The 24,623-nt window shown below is 45.6% G+C and overlaps 1 protein-coding gene across 10 annotated transcripts in view; it reads left to right on the top strand.

Annotated features, from left to right (window-relative positions):
* Positions 1-24,623, top strand: part of CACNA2D3 (calcium voltage-gated channel auxiliary subunit alpha2delta 3) — a 945,543-nt gene that overhangs the window by 754,160 nt on the left and 166,760 nt on the right. For all 10 annotated transcript variants that reach the window (XR_012011921.1, XM_072785849.1, XM_072785848.1 and 7 more), the window contains 6 exons: positions 10,742-10,825; positions 18,266-18,337; positions 18,594-18,655; positions 20,042-20,109; positions 23,913-23,958; positions 24,117-24,214. Coding sequence is in view for 9 of the 10 variants with exons in the window: in XM_072785849.1 (XP_072641950.1) it covers positions 10,742-10,825; positions 18,266-18,337; positions 18,594-18,655; positions 20,042-20,109; positions 23,913-23,958; positions 24,117-24,214 (430 nt within the window). In the remaining variant the exon portion in view is untranslated. The remainder of the gene's footprint in view (positions 1-10,741; positions 10,826-18,265; positions 18,338-18,593; positions 18,656-20,041; positions 20,110-23,912; positions 23,959-24,116; positions 24,215-24,623) is intronic.

Below are 24,623 nucleotides of genomic sequence, written 5' to 3'. Positions count from 1 at the left end.
TCACAGGATGCATCACAGGCAGGCAGGACCATCTGTCCGTGGGGCAGAGCAGTCTTTGAGGCTAGGGTCAGTCTCAGCCTCAGCCTCCCCCATCAGCTACATGACCTTAGACAAGTTACTCAACCTCCTTAGCCTCAGTTTCCTGCATTGAAAAATGAGTGCAAAAATAGTGCTTTCTATATAAGATTGTTCCGAAGATAAAAGGAATTCATGTTCACAAAAGGTCTAGAACTGGCCAGGCCCCTAATATGTGTCATACCTGTGCTCATTAAGTGAATATACACCCTAATTTGTTCATTTACTCTATTTACTCATTCACATACTCAGCTATTCATGGTGAACCTATCCTGCCAGGCACTCTGCTGGGCACTGCAGGTTCAATACCGAATGAGAAATAGCCTCTTTCTCGAAGATCTTGGGACCTAGCTGGGAACAACCTAGGCAAGTAAGCAACTCATGTGCAACACAATGTGATGGGTGTGGAGACAGAGCCAGGAAGCTCAGGAGAACACAGGAAGCACTGAGCCAACTGTGCCCTGGGCAGCACAGACTTCCCGGAGGAGCTGATGTCTCCTCTCGGTCCTGAGGAGATGCTGGACTTTGAGTTGGAGTGACGGGGACAGGGGCCTGAAGGCAAGCACGGTGATGCCGTTGTTAGCAGCCGGCTGGGTCCAGCTGGCAAGTTGTACAGAGAGAGTCGGGAAGTGGTGACAGAGAGGTCAGAGCAGCAAACAGGGCAGACTGGTGGGGACCGTGGCATAACATTGGATATCATCCTAGAGAGCATGGGGAACCATGAGGATTCAGGCCAAGTGGTGATTTTGGTTGCGGAAGGATCCCCCTGGCTGGACCCTGGATGGTGGATTGCCGGGGTGGAGTCCCTGCACGGAGGCTAAGGAGACACTCACCCTCATCAAGAGGAGGGTATTGTGGCTGAGACTAAGTTGGTGGTAAGAGGGATGGAGAGATGTGAGTCAATCTCAAGAGACGCATAAAAGATAGAAGCAATGGACATGGTAGTTTGATGAGCCCTGCATGCTTCCCCTGGCCCACTGCCTCTTTCTCTGATTCTACTTGCATCTCCAGCCTCTGCCCACATCTCTATGATCGCAGACAAATATAAGACCCAGAGGACTGAGTCAGCCTTGCAGGGGATCTCTGGTTTTCCTATGAGTCATGAGTGACATCAGAAGTCTCTTGGGCTTACTCAGACCAGTATGCATCCAGAATTTTTTTTAAAAAATCAGTATATTTCAGAATCACCCGCAAAAAAAAAAAAAAAAAAAAAAAATTCAGACCCCTAAACATTTTGCTGGGTCACCAGTCCAGTGGGCTGCACAGAGCAGTAACGGATGAGAACCTGTTCAATTTCGTGGTCAGGATGTGGCCAGGGCAGAGAGTAGATGGGTTAGAAAGATGGTCACATGTATGTTTATGCTGCAAAATCCTGTGTCCTTTGGGGGCACAGAACAAGGGCCACCCCAGGGGAAAAGGCAGACAAACTCTAGCTGGAAGGGTCAGAGAAACAATTATGGAAGATGTGGGCACAGAGGTGGCTCCCTTTATGTCTTCTCCTTCACAAGTATCTTTAAAACTTAACAGAAAGAGAGAAACAAAATAAAGCTATCGCGGCAAGCGTCTGCCTACATAAAATCCCACAGACATGCACATACTCATACATGTTTGATGAAGGCTCAGCCTTCATTGATACCATCACAGGCATAAATCAGAGACAAGGGCGGTGGTGGTAGCTGGCTTGGAAGGAAAGATTCCTTTCCCTCTATTTCCTTCATGTGCAAATTCATTGCCAGCTTCCTGGCAGTTAGCATAGGAACCTGGACATTAAGAGAGGTCTCTCTGTTTGAAGCACTATCCCTCCAAGTAGAGCCAGTAAGACTGGAGTACTTCTCCTGGGGACTGAGCCAGGAGAGGTACTGGGAACTGGGGTGGCAGGCAAGGAAGGCAGGTGTCGCTGGCCACAGGAGGAAACCCCCAGCAGAAAGCTGGCTCCGTGTGGGTGGTTAACTGTAGCGCCACTGGACGGGAAACATGTCTCAGTGCCCTATTGGTTGATGCTATCTTCTGGTTTCACTTGAGTGAATAGGAAAAGTCCTTGTCTTTGCAGTTCCAAAATTGGAATCACCTTATGGTGCCCAATTATTGAGCATGTTCAAAACAGCCTGACACATTTCGATTCCCAAGGGTCTCCTGCTCGAGGGAGTAATGCCAACTACAGTACTGTAAATGCACAAAAAAGTTGCTTTGGCAAATGTCACAGACACACTTTCAACCTATAGAGGTCCTCTTGTTATGCTGGATATTATTTCCTAATGACTCAGGTATCGCAAACCTTTATGTGAAATTGGCTTTAGGAATATGGCACTGTCTATGCTCATGAACTCAGTGCAGCTCTGTTTGGAACTTTGATTTTTTCTCTTTCTTTCTTTCTTTCTTTCTTTCTTTCTTTCTTTCTTTCTTTCTTTCGAGAAAGAGAGAACAAGCAGAGGGGAGGGGGCAGAGGGAGAGGGAGAGAGAAAAATCCCAGGCAGACTCCATGCCCAGCATGAGACCAACACATGACTTGATCTCAAGACCCCAAGTTCATGACCTGAGCTGAAATCAAGAGTCAGACACTGGACCAGCTGAGCCACCCAAGCACCCCTGAAATTCGTTTTGAAGGCTGTCCTGCATCTAAGCTTTGCCCAGAAAACTGTAGTGGGGGGTTTGTCGAGAGTGTTCTAACCTATCAGAGGGACTATCTTCCAGGTACCCACGGGCATCTTTCCTTCACAGGCAACATCCGTGTTCTTTCTTCTCTGCCAAGGGCTGGTATTTCCCGAGCATGGGCCCTTCACCTGACTCAGATGCCTGCAGACGGCACTCCCCTCCCTGGGTCAGAGTCTCCGCTTCCCAGGCCCTTTGCTGGCACAAAAGCTCCTCCCGCCCCAGCCACTCAGCACGATTTTCATTTTTATGACTCGCTTGCTATGACAAGACAGATTGGCTTTCTGAGAATGGGAATTTAAACCCAGCCGCCATGTATAACCCACACTGAAGCTACAAAACCGCTGGCGGAGCTGGGCCACTTCCTCCCCACACACCAAGTGGGTGACTCACAGCGACTCAGAGGACACTGATTAAGATAAAGGTCATTTGGGTTTTCAAAGCAGCCTGTTAATTGTTGTTTTTTTAAAAAATACCAAAGCTGTTTTAGTTTTACAGCGATCAAAAGGATTTTGTAATCACACTAAGAGAGCGCGTAGAACTTTTCATCTTTGAGACACTTAAAAACATTAATTAATAAGAGCATGGTACCTGGTGGAAAAAGGAAAAGGCTTGTTGTCTGGACATGCCCTGTTGCCTCTCTCCCACCTTCCGGCTGCTTTTGCACACACCCTCACGGCCCTGCTTCCCTCGTGTATCTGGGCTTCTCATCTTCCCACAAACGTGAGGGATTTCATCTCTGCACAGAGACTCATTGGGATCCCCCTCCCCCCACCACACCTCTGTCACGCTGTCATCGGGCTTACCTAGCAAGATCTGAGCCCCGTGGCATCATACAACCAAAGCGCCAGCAGGATTTTGGTGGAAATCTCAGCTGTCACGGGACCATGAGATGCTACTAGGCTTGTCTGATGTCGCCTCCTGCATCTTGTATAGTGTGCACTGGGTACATGGCCCGATACTAGCTCCATGCACTCACTCGGTGTATGGTAGTTGTGCTCAATCTAAAGCTGACTCCTGCATTCCCGGCCATGAAGGCCGGTTTCAAGGCAGCCTGAATGAGTCGACGTCGAACGGGGGCACGACGTTGGCTGGTGGGATTCTGCTTCCGGCGCGGTTCTGCACCTGTTAATAAGCCTGCTGGGTGCAGCCCTGTGGGTGGTGGCCGTCTGAGCAGGGACCCCCCTACAAGGAGGCAGTGCAGAGGGGGGTGAGGACCAGAGGCTGAGCCATCAGGCAAAGATGGAGTTGAATCACAGTTCCGCTGTCAATTAGCAATGGCACCATGTGGCCTGCAACCCCGGGGCTCTGCGTTTACCCATCTGTGAGGCAAACACCCCTCCAAGGAGGTATGCACTGCACTTAGCACCGGGCCTGGAAGAAGAGCATCACTCTTCCTGAGGAATGATAGGAGGTGAGGGGGCAGCTGGCCAGCAGAAAACTTCTATTAATTTTTTTCCTAAAGGCAGTCCCTTGGAAAGCAGAACAGATTGGTTGCTACATCTTATAAATTCCTCAAAATTCCTGGTTAGAGAAACTGAAAGCAGTAACTGTTTCAAAGTACTTACCTTTGGTTTAGTTAGCAGAACGGCAGGTGGCGATCCCTGTATTGCCTATATTGTGATTGTGAGGCCAATATTTTGTCTTCCATTCTTGCACTTTTTGGTATTTTCCAAAATGTCTGCAATGACCAGTAGTTACATGGAAAATCGAGGGGGGAGGAAAAAAGCTTAAAAATAGCAAAAACAAAAACACAAAAAACAGCAAAAACTTAAACTATTTGGATACTCTGCTTCCACCGACTCTCCACTGAGACTCCCCTTCCCTAGGGCCACCTCCTCTGAAGCTGGACATGCCAGGACATCCAGAGATCTTGATTTGCAAATTCCAGAGGAAGAGACCATTGCTCTGTCCCAGGCCCACCTGGCCTCGGGACCGTGTCCTGTTTGAGACCCTTCCCTTCAACTTTGAGAAGAATGGGCCACCACACACTTTGAACTGCCTCTTTCAAAGAATAGAAATATGAATAAACAACCACACTGTAAGGAAATATTTTATCCCATGAGCATACTGTCTAGGAAGGAGGCAGGGGCTGCGACATCTCATGAATCAGTCATGACATTAGCAGTTATTAGTGCTGGCTGAGTGGGCATTTCTCAAGACTATTTGTCAGGACACACTCTGTGCTTAACCATGTTTGTACCCATTTGCGTCTCACACCAGCCGTGTAAGTTGAAGACTATTACCCCCATCCTATAGACGAGCAACACAGAGCTCAGAGAAACTGCATGCCAGCCCTGGAGCACACAGCCTGTGTGTGATTAGAACTGGAGTTGGGCTCTGGGGCAATATTTTTTTTTTATTGGAGTTCAGTTTGCCAACATATAGCATAACGCCCAGCGCTCATCCCATCAAGTGTGGGGCAATGGTTTTTAACTGCTCTTCTAACTGCCCTGATGGACGAGTAGTGAATGGTGATCTACCTTGAGTGCAGGAGATGACCCTTCTCAGACAGCATCTCCATGCTTTCCTGAGGCTCACCTGGGCTTGACTCAGGGTCTGATAAATGTATTTTGGGGTATGTTTAGGGGGTGGGGGTTAAAAGAGCAAATAAGGGGATCCCTGGGTGGCGCAGCGGTTTGGCGCCTGCCTTTGGCCCAGGGCGCGATCCTGGAGACCCGGGATCGAATCCCACATCGGGCTCCCGGTGCATGGAGCCTGCTTCTCCCTCTGCCTGTGTCTCTGCCTCTCTCTCTCTCTCTGTGTGACTATCATAAATAAATACATAAATAAATAAATAAATAAATAAATAAATAAATAAATAAATAAATAAATAGCAAATAAGGGGATGAATGGAGGCAGGAGTGAAGGGATGAAGTACCCGGTAGCCATTGAGCCCTGCTGTCTTGTGCATAGAGAAAAGATGTGCCTCCTTTCCTCCTCCTGAAAGGACCACTTCAGCCCCTGGGACAAGAGGAGAGGCACGCAGACCTTAGGGGAGGTGGCGAAGGTGTTTGCCAGCTGAGGACTATGCCTGCCTTGGGAGAGAACATCTGCCCAGACAATGGCTGGCTCTCCGCCCTTGGCCACACCCCTGTGCCAGATGGCATTGGCTTTGGGCAAGGTTTCTTTCTCTCCAGTTGTGGGCCTCTCACCCCCATCTCCTTCCTTCCTGTTGGCAGCATGGAGCGGCACGTACAATTTATCAATTATTAGCATACACAATATTTGTTTCACAGAGGCTGCGTGGATGTATGTAGCTGATTTCCTCTGGCCCTTCCCAAAGAAACACAGGAAAAGCAAAGGCATTTTTGTTTTTTTCAAACCAATATGAGCATGGCCATCACCTTAGCCCATCCCATTATGCTTCCAAAGTCAGCCTGTAGGTAACCCTGAAGAGCACTCACATGCAGACAATTAAACACCACCTGGCAGTTTCAGGCATAGAAGACATTCCCCCCATGGTTCCAGCTTGCTCCTCAGATGGGTGCCCATCTTGTCCCATCCTCCTAGGCCACAGGCTGGTTTGTGTGTTCACCACATCTGGCCTTTATTTGAAACTCCACCTCAAAGTATTTCATAGCACAGAATATCTTTCCTTATTAAATTCTCCCCCACATATTTTTTTCATAAAACAGGCACCAAAAACTACAAACCTACCCGTGGCTCTCAAAGTATCTGTTTATAAACCTTTGGAAACCGTTCGCAATTCGTTAATCACATTTTCAAAGGAAGTTACAGTTTATAGATACAATAACAAATGCCATATCCGATGCCTCAGCCTCAGTAACGAGATCCTCACGCAGGGAAAGAGGGAGCAGGGCTGGTGGATCCAGGATGTGTCAGAGGCTAAATCCGGAGGGACAGGGCAGAACTGGCCTGGGAGTTAGAGATTTGCTTCTTTTTCTGTCACTCTCACACTGTGGCCTCACATCTACCCTCTCGGGGTAAAGTGGGGAGAGGGGATCACCCGCACTCAAACACAGTAGTCTTTCTTGAGTAACAGCGAGATATTTTGCAAACCACATGCTCCTCAATAACTGTTAGGAACACTTCACTTAAAATGCACTTTAAAAGCAGTTCATTTATAAGGTAAAATAATAAAGGCATTAAATAGATACAAGTCAGAACTCCAGTGACTACTTATGCTTGAAACCCAAGCCAGCTTTAAAAAAAAAAAAAAAAAAAAAAAAAAAAAAAAAAAAAAAACACTTTAAGAAGGGAGGAGGTAATGTGGAGAGAATACAGTTGGTACCTGAAACATCCAAGGGCATAAAGATTTCAGGCACAGCTTGATCCAGACATGCACAGGGCTCTCTTCCTGTCTTTTCTCTGCTCTCTCTGCACTGGCTTCATTTTCAGGAAGGCTCTCTCCAAGCAGAAGCTTAGGTGGTTATAAGGAGCTCAGGTTCACATCCTATCACCGTAATGATGCTAGCAGATGCCCAGCTCCTTTATTTGGATAAGTCCAGATAAAACATCCCAGGATGAGTCTCATTTGGGTTAGCATGAGTTATAGCCCCAGCTCTAAACCAGTCTCTGTGTCCTGGAGAGATATGGGTCTCCTCATATGCTCAGGTCACTTGCCTTTCTCGGAACGAGGATGGTCTCGCTTTCAGGAGAACTGCATTTATGGAGAGTGGGGCTAAGGGCTTCCCTGCAACAAAACAAGGCAATTACCCAGGAAAATGTGGAGGATGAGTGGCAGTACACAGCACAAGTGTCTTCCTTATGAAGGTCTAATCTCTAGCCTTCCGATATGTTCTCTTAATGGGAGAGAAGATAAAGGTGGCTGTAGGGTCATTATGCTGGAGTTTACTCATTATCCTCAACCTGTTTTTGTTTTTGTTTTTAATGCAACAGCCACTGACTTTTCTTTCTCTCACTCAGAATAATCACTCTGCTACGTTACTGCTTGTACTCTAAAGGAGCTCACTCATTAATAAAGACCCAAATGGGAAGTGTTTTAGACCCGTGTCACATACCTGCTTAAGTAGACTTTGTAGGGGGAACATTCCTATGATGGAGTTCCAGAGTGGCTATCCCCAGTCCCACCTGTTTCTTTCAGTGAAATTAAATATTTAGACTCACTGGCTTGTGGACTAGCACAATGTGAATGCTTCTTCACCTCGCACTCTAAACCCTACATGTTGCCTGAATATCAGAAGTGCAAGGTACTGAATTTCTTGAGTGGTGATAAGAAAAAAAAAAGAGACCTCCAGGAACGGTCAGAAGTCAAAGGTTCTCTGTGGATTACAGAATTGCCAAATACCAAGGACTTGGGTTCTTTAGCACAGGTATGAATTGTTCTGCTGCGACAGTCTTGAGTTCCAGCTGAGATATAGTACACATGTCTTGGCACATAAGATATACACCAGGAGGAGGTGTATGAACGTGACTGTCTGACACAACCATCTTCAACAAACATCTCCTTCCTGCCTATGGTTTACAGAACAGTGACCTGCCAAATCACTGAATGGGTCCCCTTCATTTCAAGGAAATGACATATTAGCCAACTGTATACAATGAGCCTGTGTCTTGGCCAACAAGGTCATGGCTCTCAAGAATTATGCTAGCTATATATTATGGATTTATTTTGTGCCAGAAATGTGTTTGTCAATTATATACAGTATCTAGTTAATTCTCTCAACCTACCATTGCATGGAGGTACTATAGCTTTTCTTATTTTCCAACTGAGAAAAAGGGAGCATGGAGCAACTGGGCCCCCTGCCCAGGATCACATGCCCAGTAAATGGCAGAACCACTTTGTCTCACAAACACAAGTGGATGCTTTCTGAGGCTGAGGGAACATTTGGTGCTCAGGGCCTTGGGAGTCTTTTTTAATTTTTTTAAGAATATTTGAAATAACATGAGGCTCAGATGTGAAAATTTGGTCAGGGGCTGCTGTCCTGCCCCACACTGGCTGTACAATCTTACCTAATGTGTCATTTTACCCATTATTTAACTTATGATAGCCTCTTTTCCTGTATTCAGGGTGGGCAATAAATTGACCTTCAAAAGGCAGAATTAAGGATGATGACTTGGAAGCAAGTCCATGGAAAAGAAAGAAAGAAAGACTGCTTAATTGGCTTTATTGATATCCTTAGTACCTGGTCCTTATGAGGTGTTTGATAAATATATTCAAATACATAAATAAACATTTTGAAATGACCAAAGGATACAGCCACCACCCAAGATACTATGAAAGTTCTACCTTTAATGCTCAGAAGCCAGGCTGTGTGAGCTTCTAAGGCACCTAATGGCTCTCAGTAATGGTTCTTACCAAAATGGAATATGGGGGCCATAAGACAGTTAACAGAAATCCAAGAGTGTCTGACTGCCTCTCAAGGGGACATGTCAAGTCTTGGCATCATGCGCCCCTTTCCTCATCACATCTCCTCACTATGAGACATGGGTGATAACTCTACTGACCTCGTTCCTGTTCCTCCCACTCAGCCCCAGCCTGGCTCTTGCAAGGGACAGAGCTATGATGAACACACAAAGTTTTCATAACAGGATCCAACTGTGAATCTGCTATCATTTATTGTGGCCTCTCAGGGAGCCACTTCCCTCCTCTTCATCTGCAGTGGATCTGATGCCGTAAAACTGGCCTTGAACATCTGTTAATTGGAAAACCTGAGAGAAGAAAGTGGACGGGTGGTTGACCCACATGATCTGAGCCCACTGCCCTTCAAAGATGATGCAGCCTTCCTGGGTGGTAGAGTAGGCACCCTCCAGAGACATCTCAGGGCTCCTGAAATGCTCTTGACAGGAAGAAGAGGAGGCCAGGAAAACCCCTGGACCTTGTTTGGCCCCACAGTGCCCCCAGATCTACCCTGTCTGGTCTCTGTCCCCTGGGTTCCATGAGGGGCCCCATTCAGACCTGTTTGGTTCAATGTATCGGCAGTGATCCTCTCCTTCAGACCGGTGTGCCTTTAGCACCTGTCTCCACAGTAGCCAAGTAGTGTCCAAAATGGTAACCTATGGTTTGGGGGTCTTAAAACAGTGACACCAAACCTCACTTTGAATCTTACCAATTCAATCCAAAGATGACCAACTTAGAGACAAAAGCAAAAAAGGGGGGAAAAAAACTACATACATAGATATTTTTTCCAATACGCCATTGGCCGTATCTTACGAACTTGTAAAGGGGTTGCTTATCCTTAGCCTGCAGTAGAGGGCAGACTTTCCTACATTATAAACATCCCAACAACCAGCATTAAAAGCCCTGAGACACAGGAACATCCAGACACACGAATGTCCAGTGGACAAAATGGTAGGCTTGTGGGGTCACTAACACCAGTGATTTAGGGAGAAAAAATGAAAACCACTCTCCCAGTTCTTAAAGCATTCATGAGCTTTTTCGAGGGAAATGCCCTCATGGCCATTAGCTCTGGCAGTGATTCCACCACACCTACATCTACTCCGGGGACAGTGACCATACTTGTCTTGGTACTGCTGTGGCCTCTGTGATAGCAAGTAGAAGGCTCTGTGGGTCTACAAAATGTTACCAGGATGTTGAGCCCAACTGTGGAGACCAGTGCTTTTGTTTCTTAGTCAAGGAGTATGGGGCAGGTTTGAGCCAGGAGGTAGGAATGGAGGTAGAAACAAAGGGATATAACTAGATTTTTTATAAGCCCTTGAAAAGCCCTTTCCTGTGTCATGAAGGGGTGGCTTTTAAAACTTTAGAGTAGAGAAGGATCTCCCCTCTTCCACACATTTGCCATCCAGGCAGAGGGGAGAGTCTTTGCTTTGTTTCTGGTGGATGTGGAGCCAACGAGTCCAGTAGGTAAATTCATATCAAGTAGAGTCAACTTCTTATTCCCCAGCTCTGACAACTGGCCTCAGCTTTCCAGCTATTAAAATCCCTAGGACTGCACCACCCTGCTGGGCTTCTCTCCAATATCCCTCCACTCATAGTCTCTGTCTGAGAAACAGTGCTTGGGAAGATAAAGACTGCCCTGGCTGATGATCTCATGGAAATGTTTTGTTTTCTTTATCTTTCTCTCCTTGCCAGTATGAAGAAGGAAAAAAGCGAAGGAAACCCAACTACAGTAGTGTTGACCTCTCTGAGGTGGAGTGGGAAGACCGGGATGATGTGGTAAGTGACTAGTTTTCAAGGCTGGTGATTAGGGGGCTCCACTGTCCCCAGTTCTGTACCTGGAGGCCACCCAAGGAGCTGGCCGAGAGGCCCACCAGAGGACACCTGGCCACCAGGGGGATATGAAGACAATGGGCCCTCTTTACGGCATTTGGAGTTTATAACTCTCTCAAATGGTTGGAATGATTGCAGATAGGCCAGCCACCTGCCTGCTTTGCGCAGTTGGCTAAAACCACCCTTTGTCAGGCTCTGGTCTCTTCCATTGTGGATTAATCCAGACTCTTCCTTGGTGGTGTTTATGGATCCTGCCACCCTCAGGGGAGCCTGGCCTAAGTGTGGGCAGCAGAAGGCTTTGCCCACCGTAAAGTCAGGTTCAGATGCACTTGTCAGGATGCCACGGGCACAGCCCTTGCTTTCAGAGAGCAGCCCAGGGCTTAGCAGGCCTACCTCCCTTCTACATGGTTGGCGGTCCATTTCCTGGCTGTTCCAGCCTTCCCCCTTCTGGCCACACAGCAGTAGCACACACGCTTATTCCCCACACAGACTCAGCCTTCGGCACTGTATCAAAAGCTTTCCTTATGCCCACGACTTAACCCCATCCGTCTTCCTGTGATTTCCTCAATAAATCAGATTTGTTCGACATGGCTGCCTTTGCGTGAACGTAGGCAGACTGTCCTTAATTAAATTGTCACTTCCCGTGAGTTCCTGGCTGGATCCTCGCTCTTTCTCTGTGGTGTGTCCATGCCAGGACCACAGTTCTCTGCCCACACCGTCCCTCACTTGTCCCAGGTCCTTTCTTCAGTTTCACCCTTGAGATGGCATGTGTCTGTTCCTCAGTCTGTCCTGCTTTCCAACCAGATGTTGAGGGGAACCGTTTGGACTCCCCAGCTGGGTTCTCCTGTGGTCATTCCCTCCTCTTCATGTCCTCTGCTCCCTGGATGCCTCAGCTACCAGAAATCTTGGATTTTCTTCCTGGCCAATAAAATGCAAGAGGATTTCCTTCATCTCTACTAGGACTCTTTCAACTCAAGTTCAAGACAAAATAACTGCTGTTTGATAAAAAGCTACTTCCTCTTTTTCCAGACTCCAGTGGCCTGCCGTTGGGTCAGCTCGGTGACCTGGTAGGGTTTTACATCTTCTTGTTCTTGAAATGTGGTCATTGAGGTCTTTGGGCTGTACCGCGCTTAATGTCCACACTCCCTTTTCAGCCTGCTCTTACTAAGAAGCTAGCGGGCTAGCGCAGTTGTGAGGCACACCGCCCCAGGCATTAGCCTGCCTGGGTTCAAATCCCACCTCAGCTACTTGCTGGTTGTTGGTCTCAAGCATGGTATCATCCTCTCTGTGCTTCAATTTTGTTTTTTGTTCTTTTTACCCAGTAAAAAGAGTATGACGATGGTAATAGTACCTACATCACGGAGATGTTGTGAATCTTAAATATGTTAATATGCTGAAAGATGCAAGTGAATTTATACCATTGTGTGGACATGGGGAATGTCTGTGGCTATTCTTTATACTATTCTCATCAGCATTAATCCTCGGGTAACCTTCTCACTAATGAATGTCCCACAGATGTACAGCTGCTAAATTGTCTCATGAGGGTTTGAAGAGCCTGTTCAACTGTTTTCCTTTCTCTTCCATCTTCACTTTATCCGTTGCTTTATTTTTACTTCACTGGACCTTTCTGGTTCTTTTCCCAGAAGGCTGGAACCTTGTTGTTAACATGCTTCCCCCTCCCATCATCCCATCCATTCGGATGAATATGGGAGGCAAACTGCTTTATGCTTATTCTCCCCTTAGAGTCCTCATATCATGTACTGGAAGAGATTTATTGCACTCTAACCATTGCCTGCACTCCAGTTAATTTTCAGAGAGCTAATATTTCCTTTTATTAATTGTGGTATCCTAACCTGATCTTCTTTTCTCATTGGAGCTGCAGAGCATCAGACTCCCAGCCTCTTATGCATGTTCTTCACCTTTATCCAACTCAGGACCGGGTTTTCAGTGTCCACCTTCAGAGTTCCCACATCTCCTACAAGTTCAAAGTAGTCTCTCGTGGTCTCTCTGGTTTGGGTTTCTTGTTTTATTTCCTTGAGGAATGTAACTTAGTAAAAGTGTGAATTCCTTCATCACCAACGCATTTGGGAAAACTCAGGCCACCATTTCTCTCCTAGAGATTTGCATGCCATTGACTGGAGAATACTGGAACATATACAGAGCAGCTTTGTAATGTTTGCACATGATCCCACGTGCCCATATGTCCACCATTGGGGTTTGCATGTAAGTAGCAGACAGAGGCTTTCAGTCAAGGCCTGGGAAAGACTATGCAAGCAGAGCCTACTGAGGAGGAAGCAGCTCAAGCCTAACAGCTGCAGAGAACTTCTTGGAAGGAACATCCTACTTCTCTTGTCAACTCAGCTTTTATCAGATGTAATGATGGTATTTATAACATAGACCCTGTGTCCTTCCAGAAAAGCTGTGAGGTCACTTATACTATACTATTAAAACATGTGCAAAATAGACTGGCTAAAATTAAAATCTTAAGAGAAAAATTAGAAATCATTTAGAGGTGGATGAATAGGACTTCTGGCCCAGGCTCCAGGTGACTTAGGCATCACATCAGCAATACAATGAGTAGGACAGATCTTTGGGGATCCATAAGCCAGAAAGGGACCCTGAGATATCCATGGCCCAGTCTGAATCACTGGTATTGGTCACCTCTGGGAAGGAAAAAATATCTTTTAAAAGGGTGTTTATCCTTTGGTTATAGATTCTCAGAGATGGTGGAAGGAATTAAGGATGACATTTTTCTTACTTCTGTTACCTTGTAGTCATTCCCAAACTTTCCACAGTGAACATGATTATATTTATGAAGAGAAAACTCTAACAGAGATAATAATAATTGACATATTTAATTCTTCCTACATGCCAGCACTGTTCTAAGTGCTGTATCCAGGTGAGCTTGTTTATCCTACACAACAGTCCTATGAAGTAAGTGTTACTGCTAACCTCATTTTGCAGGTAAGGAAACTGAGGCAGGGAGTATTTGGCCCATGGGCACACCATGTAGATTCCAGCCGAGGCAGCCTAGTGCCAAAGCTCTTGACCACTTGGTTAGGTCTTAGAATGAGCCCTTCAGTCCAAGAGTCCTTGAAGACTCTGTATGAGTGCCTTCTGGGATCCTCCCCTGGGGGGTACGCAGCCAAGATGGGGAGTCCTTGCACCCAGCTGCTAACCAAATGCTCGCCGTGGGGTGGTGCTGCAAATACTGGCCTGTCAGACTCTGCCTCCAGTCCACCTGAAATCCCTTCTGTTGCAGCGTGAGCCTTTTCTACTGCTCTCCAGTCAACTCACATCTCTCCTTACCTGGGCTGATTCTGTGGAAAATTTCCTTCAAGTCTTTTCTTTCTAAAGCCCCGTCAGCCTCTTCTCCTGGGGTGAATTTCTGAGAACTGCACCCAGTGAGTTTGTTTACACCCACTCTAGTGTCTCTACAGCTCATGCTTGAGCCCTGGGTCGCCAAACCAAGCACAGCCCCCCTGACAGATTGAGAGAGGGGGAGAGAAGATTTTGATTTTGTTATACAGATGCTCTGGGCCCGAGTCTGTTTTCATATTCTGGTTAAATGCTTGCTTGGAAAGGACAGACCTGTTTATCTCCTGCTTCTCCCTTCCCCTTTAATCTGTTAACTTGGCCCAGATTGCATGTCCTTGGGGGCCTGGAAGTGCATGCCGCCTGTGCACCAGGAAAGGTGAGGCTCATGTTCTGAGGTGGATAGCAAACCACCATTAGCAGAATGGGCTATCATTATATCCTCATACATAAAATGCAAGGCGATCAGTGAATCTCTGGGGGAGAGTTTCCTTAATGAGCTCTAACACAGAAGGAAGAGCCGTAGGCTCAGGATGGAACCAGAAGTGTGACCAGCAGCTTGTGGTCAACTTGTGGGTACTTTGAATGGTCAGTGAAGCTGTTGCAGCTTTGGGGTGCAGGTGAGAGACACAGACTCCCTAGGAGCTCTGGGGAAACAGATATGACCCGGGAGACCATAGGACCCTGGAGAAGGAGGGTGGTTCCCAGAGAGACCAGGGAGCTGATCACCATCACCAGGAAACTGTTCACAGCTTGAAGATGTTTGAGCTTTATTTTATCAACCACACTGGTGGTGAAAGCTGCTTTAATGTCCACCCCATTATCACACTTGCGTCTGATAGGGAAAAATAAAGGCATGTCACTGATGTTTTAATTTGCTCTTCTGTGAATCACATGTGATTTTTTTTTTTTTTAACTGACTACATCATATGCAAACATATGGGCACATCCAGACTTGTTCGGGAATATTCCTCCACCAGGCCAGGTGCTCATTGCTCTAATCCAAGGAGTGGCAACTTCAAGGGCTCTTTGGCCAGCTCTGAGAGCACCATTGATCTTGCCCTTGACAGCCCAGTGGGGACTGAGCTTCCTTACCACCTGCCATCTGGTCTCTGCTCTGGGTGCCTCTGCCATCCTGTCTTGTAAGCTTGCCCCTGCGGCAGTGCTGCCACTGACTCACCATAGGGTTTGGGGCAAGTTGCTCCCTTTCTGAAACCTCAGTCTCCTCCAATGGAAAGTGGCATCTCTAAACTGTTCTTATCTCAAAATGCTGTCAACTCACCGCACAGTCTGCTGAAAAGACACAAAACCCCCTTCCCTCCCATGACAACAAGGACAAAAACCACCTTCCTGTCAGCCTCAGTTCACAGAACCTAGAGCCTGTGGGAGAACCTACTGGAAAATTAAAACTTAAGACTGTTGCATGGTCCAGTTTAAAACCTTTACTGTGATTTCAAAAAATTAAATATGTGTGTGTGTGTACATATGTGTATACACACACACACACATATATAGATCCAGAAATAACAATACACTATTTTTGTATTCTTGCTATACAATTGTTATATTAAGGTTTTAAGTTTGTCCAAATACTTTCTCTCTTGATTTGGGAAGCAATACTTACAGCATGGGCTCAAGGGGCAGAGAGCCCATACGACTATAGGCAAGTTTCACAACTTTGTGCCTCAGTTTCTACACTTGTAAAATAGGGAAATAATGGTGCCTTATTTTGAGGGCTTTAAAACCCTTGTCAGTCACATAGTAAAAGCTCAGTAGACAGTATCTATCAGTATTATCTGGGCTTTATAGAACTGATTAACAAAGTGACACAGCATCTGATGGGATCCCTGGGGTCTGGGAGTCCTCGCTCAGAACACTCCTTGATGGAATGAATGAGAGGAAGAAACGGAGCTATAGAGAGTTCACAGAACAGTGGTCTGTGTCACTGGTAAGACTTGAGTGTTGATACCCTGGGTTATTTCTCTTTACCGTGGGCTGCCTCTTCCTTGGTCTGCGCCCACCCACAGGTGGTAAAGAGCAGCAGTTTTAATGCGGGAGTTGCCAGGAGGTCACAAAGTCCATTACCGGTCCATGAGAAGCACTTAAAAGCCATGAAATCTATAGAAATAGGAGACATCGGAGGGCATCACAGAGTAAGATGTATTTCTCACATGACTCACAAAGTTTGAAAAATGTTGGTTTAGAGCATGGGCATCTTTGTCAAGCAAACTCAAGCTTGAATCCTGATTCCTTAAGCTGTTGAGGAAGGTCTGGCATTTTAAGGGGAGGGGGGGGATGTATTGAAGATGATGGTGGTGGTGATGATGGTGGGGGATGGCTAACATTTACTGGATGCTTAGGGAGGATGAGGCACTCCTTGAAGTAATCCCTTCATCTACTTCTCACCGCAACTCTGTGAGATGTGCTGTCTTTAGTTCCATTTTCAGAGAAGGAAACTAAGGAACTGAAAGAGTAAGTGATTCTTTTTAAGATCATAAGCTCTGGAGTCCTTCATTACAGTGCCATCGTGCCCCATGTGTAGGTGTTCAGTAAATGTAATCTATGCTCATTAAAACTGAAGAAAAGAGAAAGCCTGGACTCGTCATCTGAGCACTTGCCTCCAGAAAGCCTCAGTGACCCTGGCCTTGGCGCTGCCCAAACCCTGATGCTAATGGTTTGGTGCTACTGGGAGCTGGGGGCGGGGTGGTATGGACTCACGGAGAGGCTTACCTAATCTCGACTTGCCTGGGGAATGTGAGAGGGGAAGGTCCCAAATGGCTTTAGGCAGGCACCAGAAAGAGGAAAAATGAAAACCATGTTAAAGATAAATCGAGCCGTGCTTAAAAGTTAGAAAGTAGACTTAATTAGGACCAGCTCTCCCCATCCAAAACCACAAAAGTTAAAATGGGAAAATATTTCCAGAAATGCCCATTATGTGTTGTTAAAAAATATCTAGAGTAAAATATATGTTTTATTTTATACATGCCTCCAGCTAAAAATTATGCTTTTTACTCTCTCTCACAGAAGATGGGAATGTGAACCCAAATCTAGACAGCCCCGAATCAAATTTAGGTTGCTTGCAAGCATTGCAGTTTTCTATCGGCCAGATCTTAGTCAAGCTCCTCAAAGGAGAGAAGAGGGGAGAGGATTTAAAAAAAAAAAAAAAAAAAAGGCCGAGAAAGAGGCTTTCCCGACAGGCTGTGGCATGTCAGCATTTGCTCCTACTCCATTCAATGGCATCCCCTCGTCTCCCATTGGTGCCCACGACGGCACATCTCTCATCACTGTGTCTGCGGTCCTTCTCTGAACCCACAGAAGGGCCACACATAATTAGAAGAGGTCAGCCAGGGGCAGAGGGGAGGGCGTGAGGCTCCCCGTCCCTAGATGGAAGGAACCTTCAAAACTCAGATACCGAGTCACCCCGTTCACTGCCTGTCACCGTAAGCGAGACCATTAACGGGCTCAGATTTCTCTGAGAGCATTTGAAGATGCTTCGTGCTCTAGAAAAGAAGTCCTTATCTTCTAAATAGTAGGTCTTAAAAAAAAAAAAAAAGGAAAAAGAAAAAAAAACCCCACTGTGTAGAAATACATCTTTACCTTGATTATATTTTTTTAAAAGTGATTTCTTCATGACAAACTAATACCCTTTTTGAAAATGCAACTTGTCCCCAGAGACGTTCTTTGCTTCTTAAGTGTTTTTGCAGTTGCTGGGGCTCACTTCTCTGACTCTCAGGCTTCATCCACAGCACACAGGCTTTTTCCTCGGTGCTGCCCTGAGGTTCACATGAGCACCCCAAATTGAAGTTGAAAGTCATTTATTGTTGTTAGCCTCTCTCCCCTGGTATGGCAGCAGTTGAATGTTTATTCTTCAAGGCCCTATTTCAGAGGGCTGAGTGCAGCATGCTGACTTGGTGCCAAAGCGCCCACAATTTGGTGGGGACACAGCCCGGCCCTGTCATACCTCTGCTTTGCACAAACCACCAAATGTGCTCCCAAGCTGGAGGATGCAAGATGTCCAGATGACATGCAACCAGGGGAAGAGCTGATACCAATTTTCTTTTATCATTTTAGTTAAGAAACGCCATGGTAAACCGAAAGACTGGGAAGTTCTCCATGGAGGTGAAGAAGACAGTGGACAAAGGGGTACATTTTTCTCAAACATTCTTGCTGCTTAATTTAAAACAAACCACTGTGAAAAATTAGCTTTGAAAGCTCTATCTGGAATAAATATCTTTCGCTGAGATCATTTTTCTCTTGTCTTTACTTATCTCAAACAAGATTCATGTAGTACTGTTAACCTGATCATAGTGTGTCCATTTATTTTTATTTATTTCTGAAAGCTTCACCTAGCAGACTAACCATGTTTTCTTCTCTCTACGACTTTTTTTTTTCAATCTAGAAACGGGTTTTGGTGATGACAAATGACTACTATTATACAGACATCAAGGGTACTCCTTTCAGGTAGAGCTGACCATAATACATGGACATTCCATCAGATCCATCAGTTGTGTTTGTACAAAACCTGCTGACGCTCTCAGAGCTCATCATCTGAAGATAACCAAACACCCTGCCAAAAGGCTGGAAAGAGTGAGGAAGGGGCTTTTCCCAGGCTGCTTTTGTTTCTGTTTTCCAGAAGGGGGAAGATGGTTCAGGCTCACCTAGGAGAACTCACTCAATTTGTCATGGCTTTGCATCTCATTATCAAGCAAATAAGCTTTGGGGGTTCCAGCTAAGGGTGGAGAGACGAGTTCAGAGGGTTATCAGGTCCTTAACCATCTAGCTAACTTCCTGCCCAGTGACTTCCATTTCACCTTTTATTTCCATGATCAAAAAACAAGCCTTCGAACTAGGAGGTAGCATATCCATCCCTACATGTTGTGCTTCCGTTTTAATTTCTCTGAACTGTACTTCTGTGCTTGTCTACCTTTGAATCCTGTTATTTCTCTGTAACAGTCCAGAAAAAATGGCTTTGCCCTATTGCCTGCTTTCAGACACGCATGTGGCATTCAATATAGTCTCCTGCTACTCTAACCTTAGTGTTCTAATGCTTCTGTAAGAAGTTATTTTGGTGGGGCTGCTTTACGTTCCTGAACTGGTGTCTCACAGAGCTAAGGAGGGAAAGAATTTACTGACTGTAGATTCATCTGAAAAATAAATTATGGCATTGTGTTGTCCTGGACTGCCAGGGATCATGAGTTTGATTCCATTTGGAAGCAGAGCAATTGAGAGAACACATGACTGCTAAGTGGGTTTGCCAAAGGAAGAGACCGTGTTTTCAAAATATATTCTTTTCTTTTAGAAAGGAGCTTAAATCAAGCCCATGAGGGGTGTCAGTGGGAGGGGGGACAGCTATTAGACTAGGGAGAGGGTCAGGCACAGAAGCCCACAACACAATAATGTGGCTACATGCTAGTGGTAGTGGAAGTTTTCATTTTTGTCCTTGAAAGGGCGTTAATTTTTCCTGGTCCTAAACTCTAGGGTCTGGAAAGACCTATTTGTGGCTGGATGTAGGGTAGGGGTGCGTAAGGTAGCGGTGAAGAGCAGGGCATGTGGCTCTGGCAAGGGTATCCAAGAGAAGGGCTAGCAGTTTGCCACACCTCTCTACAAACACACAAGAGCAGCCCATGGCTGCTGGTGCTTCCAATCAGAAATTGCTTTGAAGCAGCTGATTGAACGTAAGAAAAACCAACACCAACTATAATCAGTGGGGTTTTGAAAGTAAACTGTTGGAAAAGTTGTTTACAGAACATGAAATGGAAATGAGAACGTGGAAAATAAAAAGTTAACCCACAAGTCTGTTCCAGTCGATGCCATGGGTTTCAAGGTCTGTTTTGTTTCTCTGCACAGCTTAGGTGTGGCGCTCTCCAGAGGTCACGGGAAATATTTCTTCCGAGGGAATGTAACCATTGAAGAAGGTAAGATGCTGTCTTGACCCATCTTATCCTTTAGCGTGGGGAAAGGCCCCAGAGCCAGTCATTGGATTAATGAAAGAACTTGCTCATCTGTTCAGCCCTCTGTCCAGTCCCCGGCCATTTCACTCAACTAATTGTCCACTTGATAGGAGCTTGCCTTCCAAATGGTGGGAACTCCAACTGGTGGTGGCCTTCCTTATGATTTCATTTATTTATATTCTGCTTAAATCCACAAAACTGTTGAGCCAACTCATAGGATCATCCACCAACTATATTCTTCCCATACGTAAATATCAATAACAAGAAAAATACAAAGTCATGTAAAAATTCAAGCCCCGGGGGAATAAAATGAAAACAAAGGTATGCCAGTCTTAGTCTTCTACAGTAGGGCTACAAATTTCATCTGGGCTTCAAGGTATTGCAAGTCCAAGGGGAAATATAATCATTTAAATGATACACATAGGTCAAAAGGAATAAGGAACACTTTGAGATTCCCAGACCCTCTTGTCTCCATAAAGCTTAGGTGCAAATGGTGGTTAGGTTTCAACTCGTGGCAAATGGTAGTGGTTGTTACAACCCTTTAAACTTGAAAAACACTGTCACACCTATGCCATCCTTTACAACAACCCAGTAACTCAGTACTGTAGAGAAGTTGCCCTCCCCAGTATCATGGGCTCACAGGGAGGGGTGAGGCTGACTTCTGAAAGTCTCCCCTCCCTGAGTGGTCCTGAGTAAGTCCCTCACCCAACATGGGTGTTAGAGTTTGCATCTCCAACAAGAAGGAGCAGAACCAGACCAGTGTTCTTCCTGAGTGTCCCCAGACAATATGGCCAAGAGCCGGAAGATCAGTCACAAGCCAGTTTCAATTAGACAGAGCTGGTTACAAGTGCATGTCGTGAACTTCCAGAAGCTGGACCACCTTGGGGCTCACTCCGATGATGTAGTGGAGACAAAGAGATCGGTGGTCCCTGAGATGCCAAGTTCCATAGCCAGCTTCCTGGTGTACTGCCAGCTTGTGTGCATTGTTTTACAGGTTTTAGTTTTTGTCTCCCAAAAAACTGTAAGATCTTAAGGGGTAGGAAGGAGATCGGAAGTTTTCATAGTGCCCACTGCAGAGCTAATCAGTTGTGTGGTCTCTCTTCCTAGAGACAGGAAAGAGGGAGCAGGGAGCTTGGTGACTTGGGCAAGATACTCAACAGGACATGTTCTCAAAAATTATTTTTTTAACTTCTAGAATTTTCTGGTTGTACGAGCCATGTGTCTCTCTGCAGATAATTATGTCCATGAAGCCAGAAAATTCATGTCTGAGGTCAAGCTGAGGAAATAACTCATTGTTAGCATAAGAGAAAGAGAGATTATTAATGGCTTATTTGCCTTTCATGTGTCCATTCTGTTAGCCAGTCCTCAATACAAAGGTCTCTCTCTCTCTCTCTCTCTCTCTCTCTCTCTCTCTCTCTCACACACACACACACACACACACACAGTTGTTTTTGCATTGTCTTTGGGGTCATTTGTTCAGTCACTATCTTTCCCCTGTGTGTTTCACAGCTGTTAGGCTGAGAGGTCATAGAGAGAATCTCAGAACTAACCGTAATCACCATCCAAGAAATTAGTGTGAATCCCTACAGGGCGAAGAGTATCTAGTTATCCATACAAAAGAGGTCCAATCTTATGTCTCAGTAAGAGGGCTTACAGTCCTTCCAGCTTTGAGTAGCTGCCAAGCCCAAGAAGGCTGCTTCCCCTTGGACTAACTAGTAGAGGGTCTTATCATCATAAGCGCCGGGCACAATCATTGTTCTGCTCTGTTCTTGGAGAAGGCAGGCTTTCTTGGGGATGGAAACCACACTTCTGTAGGATCTTCCATAAGGAATTCTGCTCCACAGAATGTGGGAATCTTCAACATGTTTTGCCATTGTCATATATTGCACAGATGGTCAAGAGGTAGACATTACTTAAAATGTAGAGTTGCTACTAAGGCTGAAGGTATGGGCTATAGTTCTACTTGATGAAATTGTTTCTCTTCTGTATCTCCTTGACACTTTGTATACATATATATATATACATTACATATATGTATATATAAATATAAAAATACATATAGAGAGAACACAGTAGTTCATTAAATTAGAGCTTATGTCATTATTGTCTGCATGATCAGTCATCTAGTAGATGTGGTCGTATCAGCAGGACCAAAATCAGAGGTGAGCAACTTAGAAAACAATTCAATTTCCTTGGTGCCCTGAGAACTTAGAGAGGAAACAATCAGAAAGACCTCCCCTCCAGGGATTCATCTACAGAGCCTCTGAAACAGAGCCAGAGAGGGCTTTATCGATGATAACAGACACTAGAGAAATTGATAGCATTGACAGCATTAACCCAGTATTCCAGGAAGGGGAGACCCCACCTCAGGGCCTTTGCACTGGTTATTCCTTCTGCCAGAGCACTCTCTCCCAGTTATCTACATGGTTCTGTCTCTTCCTTCCTTCAGGTCTTTGCTTAAAAGTCACTTTCTCAACGAAGCCTTCTCTGACTACCCTACTTAAAGTTGAAACTCTTTATCCTTTATTTCCCATCTCTTGGCACTCCCCATTCTTATTCAAGTCTGTTTTCCTTCATAACCCTCGTCACTAACGGATATGCTATGTGTTTTAGTTTTATTTGCTTACCTCTTTTCTACCACAGGAAAACAAATACCACAAGGGCAGTGATTTTGTTTTGTTCATGCCTATATTCTCAGGGCCTAGAATAGTATCTGGCATGTAGTTGAAGAAAGGAAGGGAACAGGCAAGAGAGAATTCAAGAAGTTGCAATGATACCTCCAAAATCATTCAACCAGTGGGTGTTGGAATGAGGAAATGACACTTGGGTCCTATATGATGATTTTCTATCTAATGTATCCCCTACTGCCTATAAAATCAAGCAGGAGTGTGCGGTATCAGGTCTAGTATTTTGCTATTTATATTATACATTTGTATTTGAAGGGGAAACTGGAATCTTGAGAGCCATAAGATACTCTTAGCCATTTGGAAAACTCTGATACACTCAAGGAGGCTATAAGCATCATTCAAGTTCCTGAGGTCATCACTCAGAAGTGTGTGTCTGCTGATGAGCCTTCAAAATGAACTCACATGAAGATAAAATGAAAGACAGTGATTTCACAGAGTTAGAATGATCTAGAGCATTCTGTTAAAAACTCCCCAGTTCCTTGCAAACCTCAGTTGTTCCAGCTACTTTTATGGACTGATGGCTCATTTTTTACTTAGGATCTCATAACGACTAGCAATTTTTGCTGGTCAAAACCAGTCGAGTATTGGCCGTTTCATATCATTCAACCTATATTTACTCTCACAACCAGCTATCAGTTATTTCTTGTTTTGCACATGAAGAAACTGACATTTGGAAGAGCAAAGTAACCTGCTGACATCACACCTGAGTGATGTGCCCCAGCCCAGCTCTGTGCACTGGCTGTATGGGGCTCCATTTTCCATGTTTCTACCACAATGCCAGGCTTGTCTCCAGGAATCACTGCTGTGCTGTTTGTCTTCACGGACTTCAGGCTTTCCTAGGATAGTCAGCCTAGGAAGGTGCCAGTGGTGGCTGAGGGAGATGCAAGTGAGGAGGGAGTTCTGCATCACTTCCTTTGTTCAGAGTCCCCTTTTCAGAAGCAGATATCTTTGGGGTTGATGCCTATCCATCACCACTCAGTGGTCCTGCCCTCAAACATTAAAAGCACATGAGAAGATGAGGGGTGCCAGTGCCCCATGCAGGTGGTCCTTACACATTAACCCCTTCTCCTTGACCCCCAGGCCTACATGACTTAGAGCACCCTGACGTGTCCTTGGCAGATGAATGGTAAGAATTAAACCATCCGTCATCAGCATGGGTATTTGTTGCCATCTTTGATTTCAAGTCCTCTATACTCCCTTCCTACCTCTCCTGGTTCAAAGGCAAAGGAAGGCGGTGCCACAGATACTCACATGTTCTTGCTTTGGCCCCTGTCACATTCTTAGGTCCTACTGCAACACCGACCTACACCCCGAGCACCGTCACCTGTCTCAGCTAGAAGCTATCAAGCTCTACCTCAAAGGCAAAGAACCTCTGCTCCAATGTGAGTGTGCTTTCAACACATACTGTGTGTGCATGTGGCCATGGTGGGAGTGAACTTAAAACCCTACTTCCTCTCAGCTTTCAGGGGAAGCTTTGCTTCCACGGAGATCATCGGTCCCATCAAATCCAGCCAAGTGGCTGCTGCTTATGGGAACAAGAGGCAGAATGTGGGCTTCTTTAAGTCACACAGAATCCTCAGTCCCAGTCTAATCCTTTGCATTGGATTTTTCCTCTTACCAGACCACTTAAGTCAAGCACCTGAGTAGTATGAAAACAGTACCACTGGGAAGGGACTGTGAATATCTATGTGCTCCTTTATTTTATAAACAAGAAACAAGGGCAGGCAATAGGACTTGTCTCATCTCAGGCCATACTCTAGGTCTGGTTCTCTCTGGAATGGGATCATCACC

Source organism: Canis lupus, chromosome 19, assembly GCF_048164855.1.
Source record: "Canis lupus baileyi chromosome 19, mCanLup2.hap1, whole genome shotgun sequence".
Lineage (NCBI taxonomy): Eukaryota > Metazoa > Chordata > Mammalia > Carnivora > Canidae > Canis > Canis lupus.
Note: the sequence above shows the minus strand (reverse complement) of the source record. Positions and strands in the feature narration are given on the sequence as shown.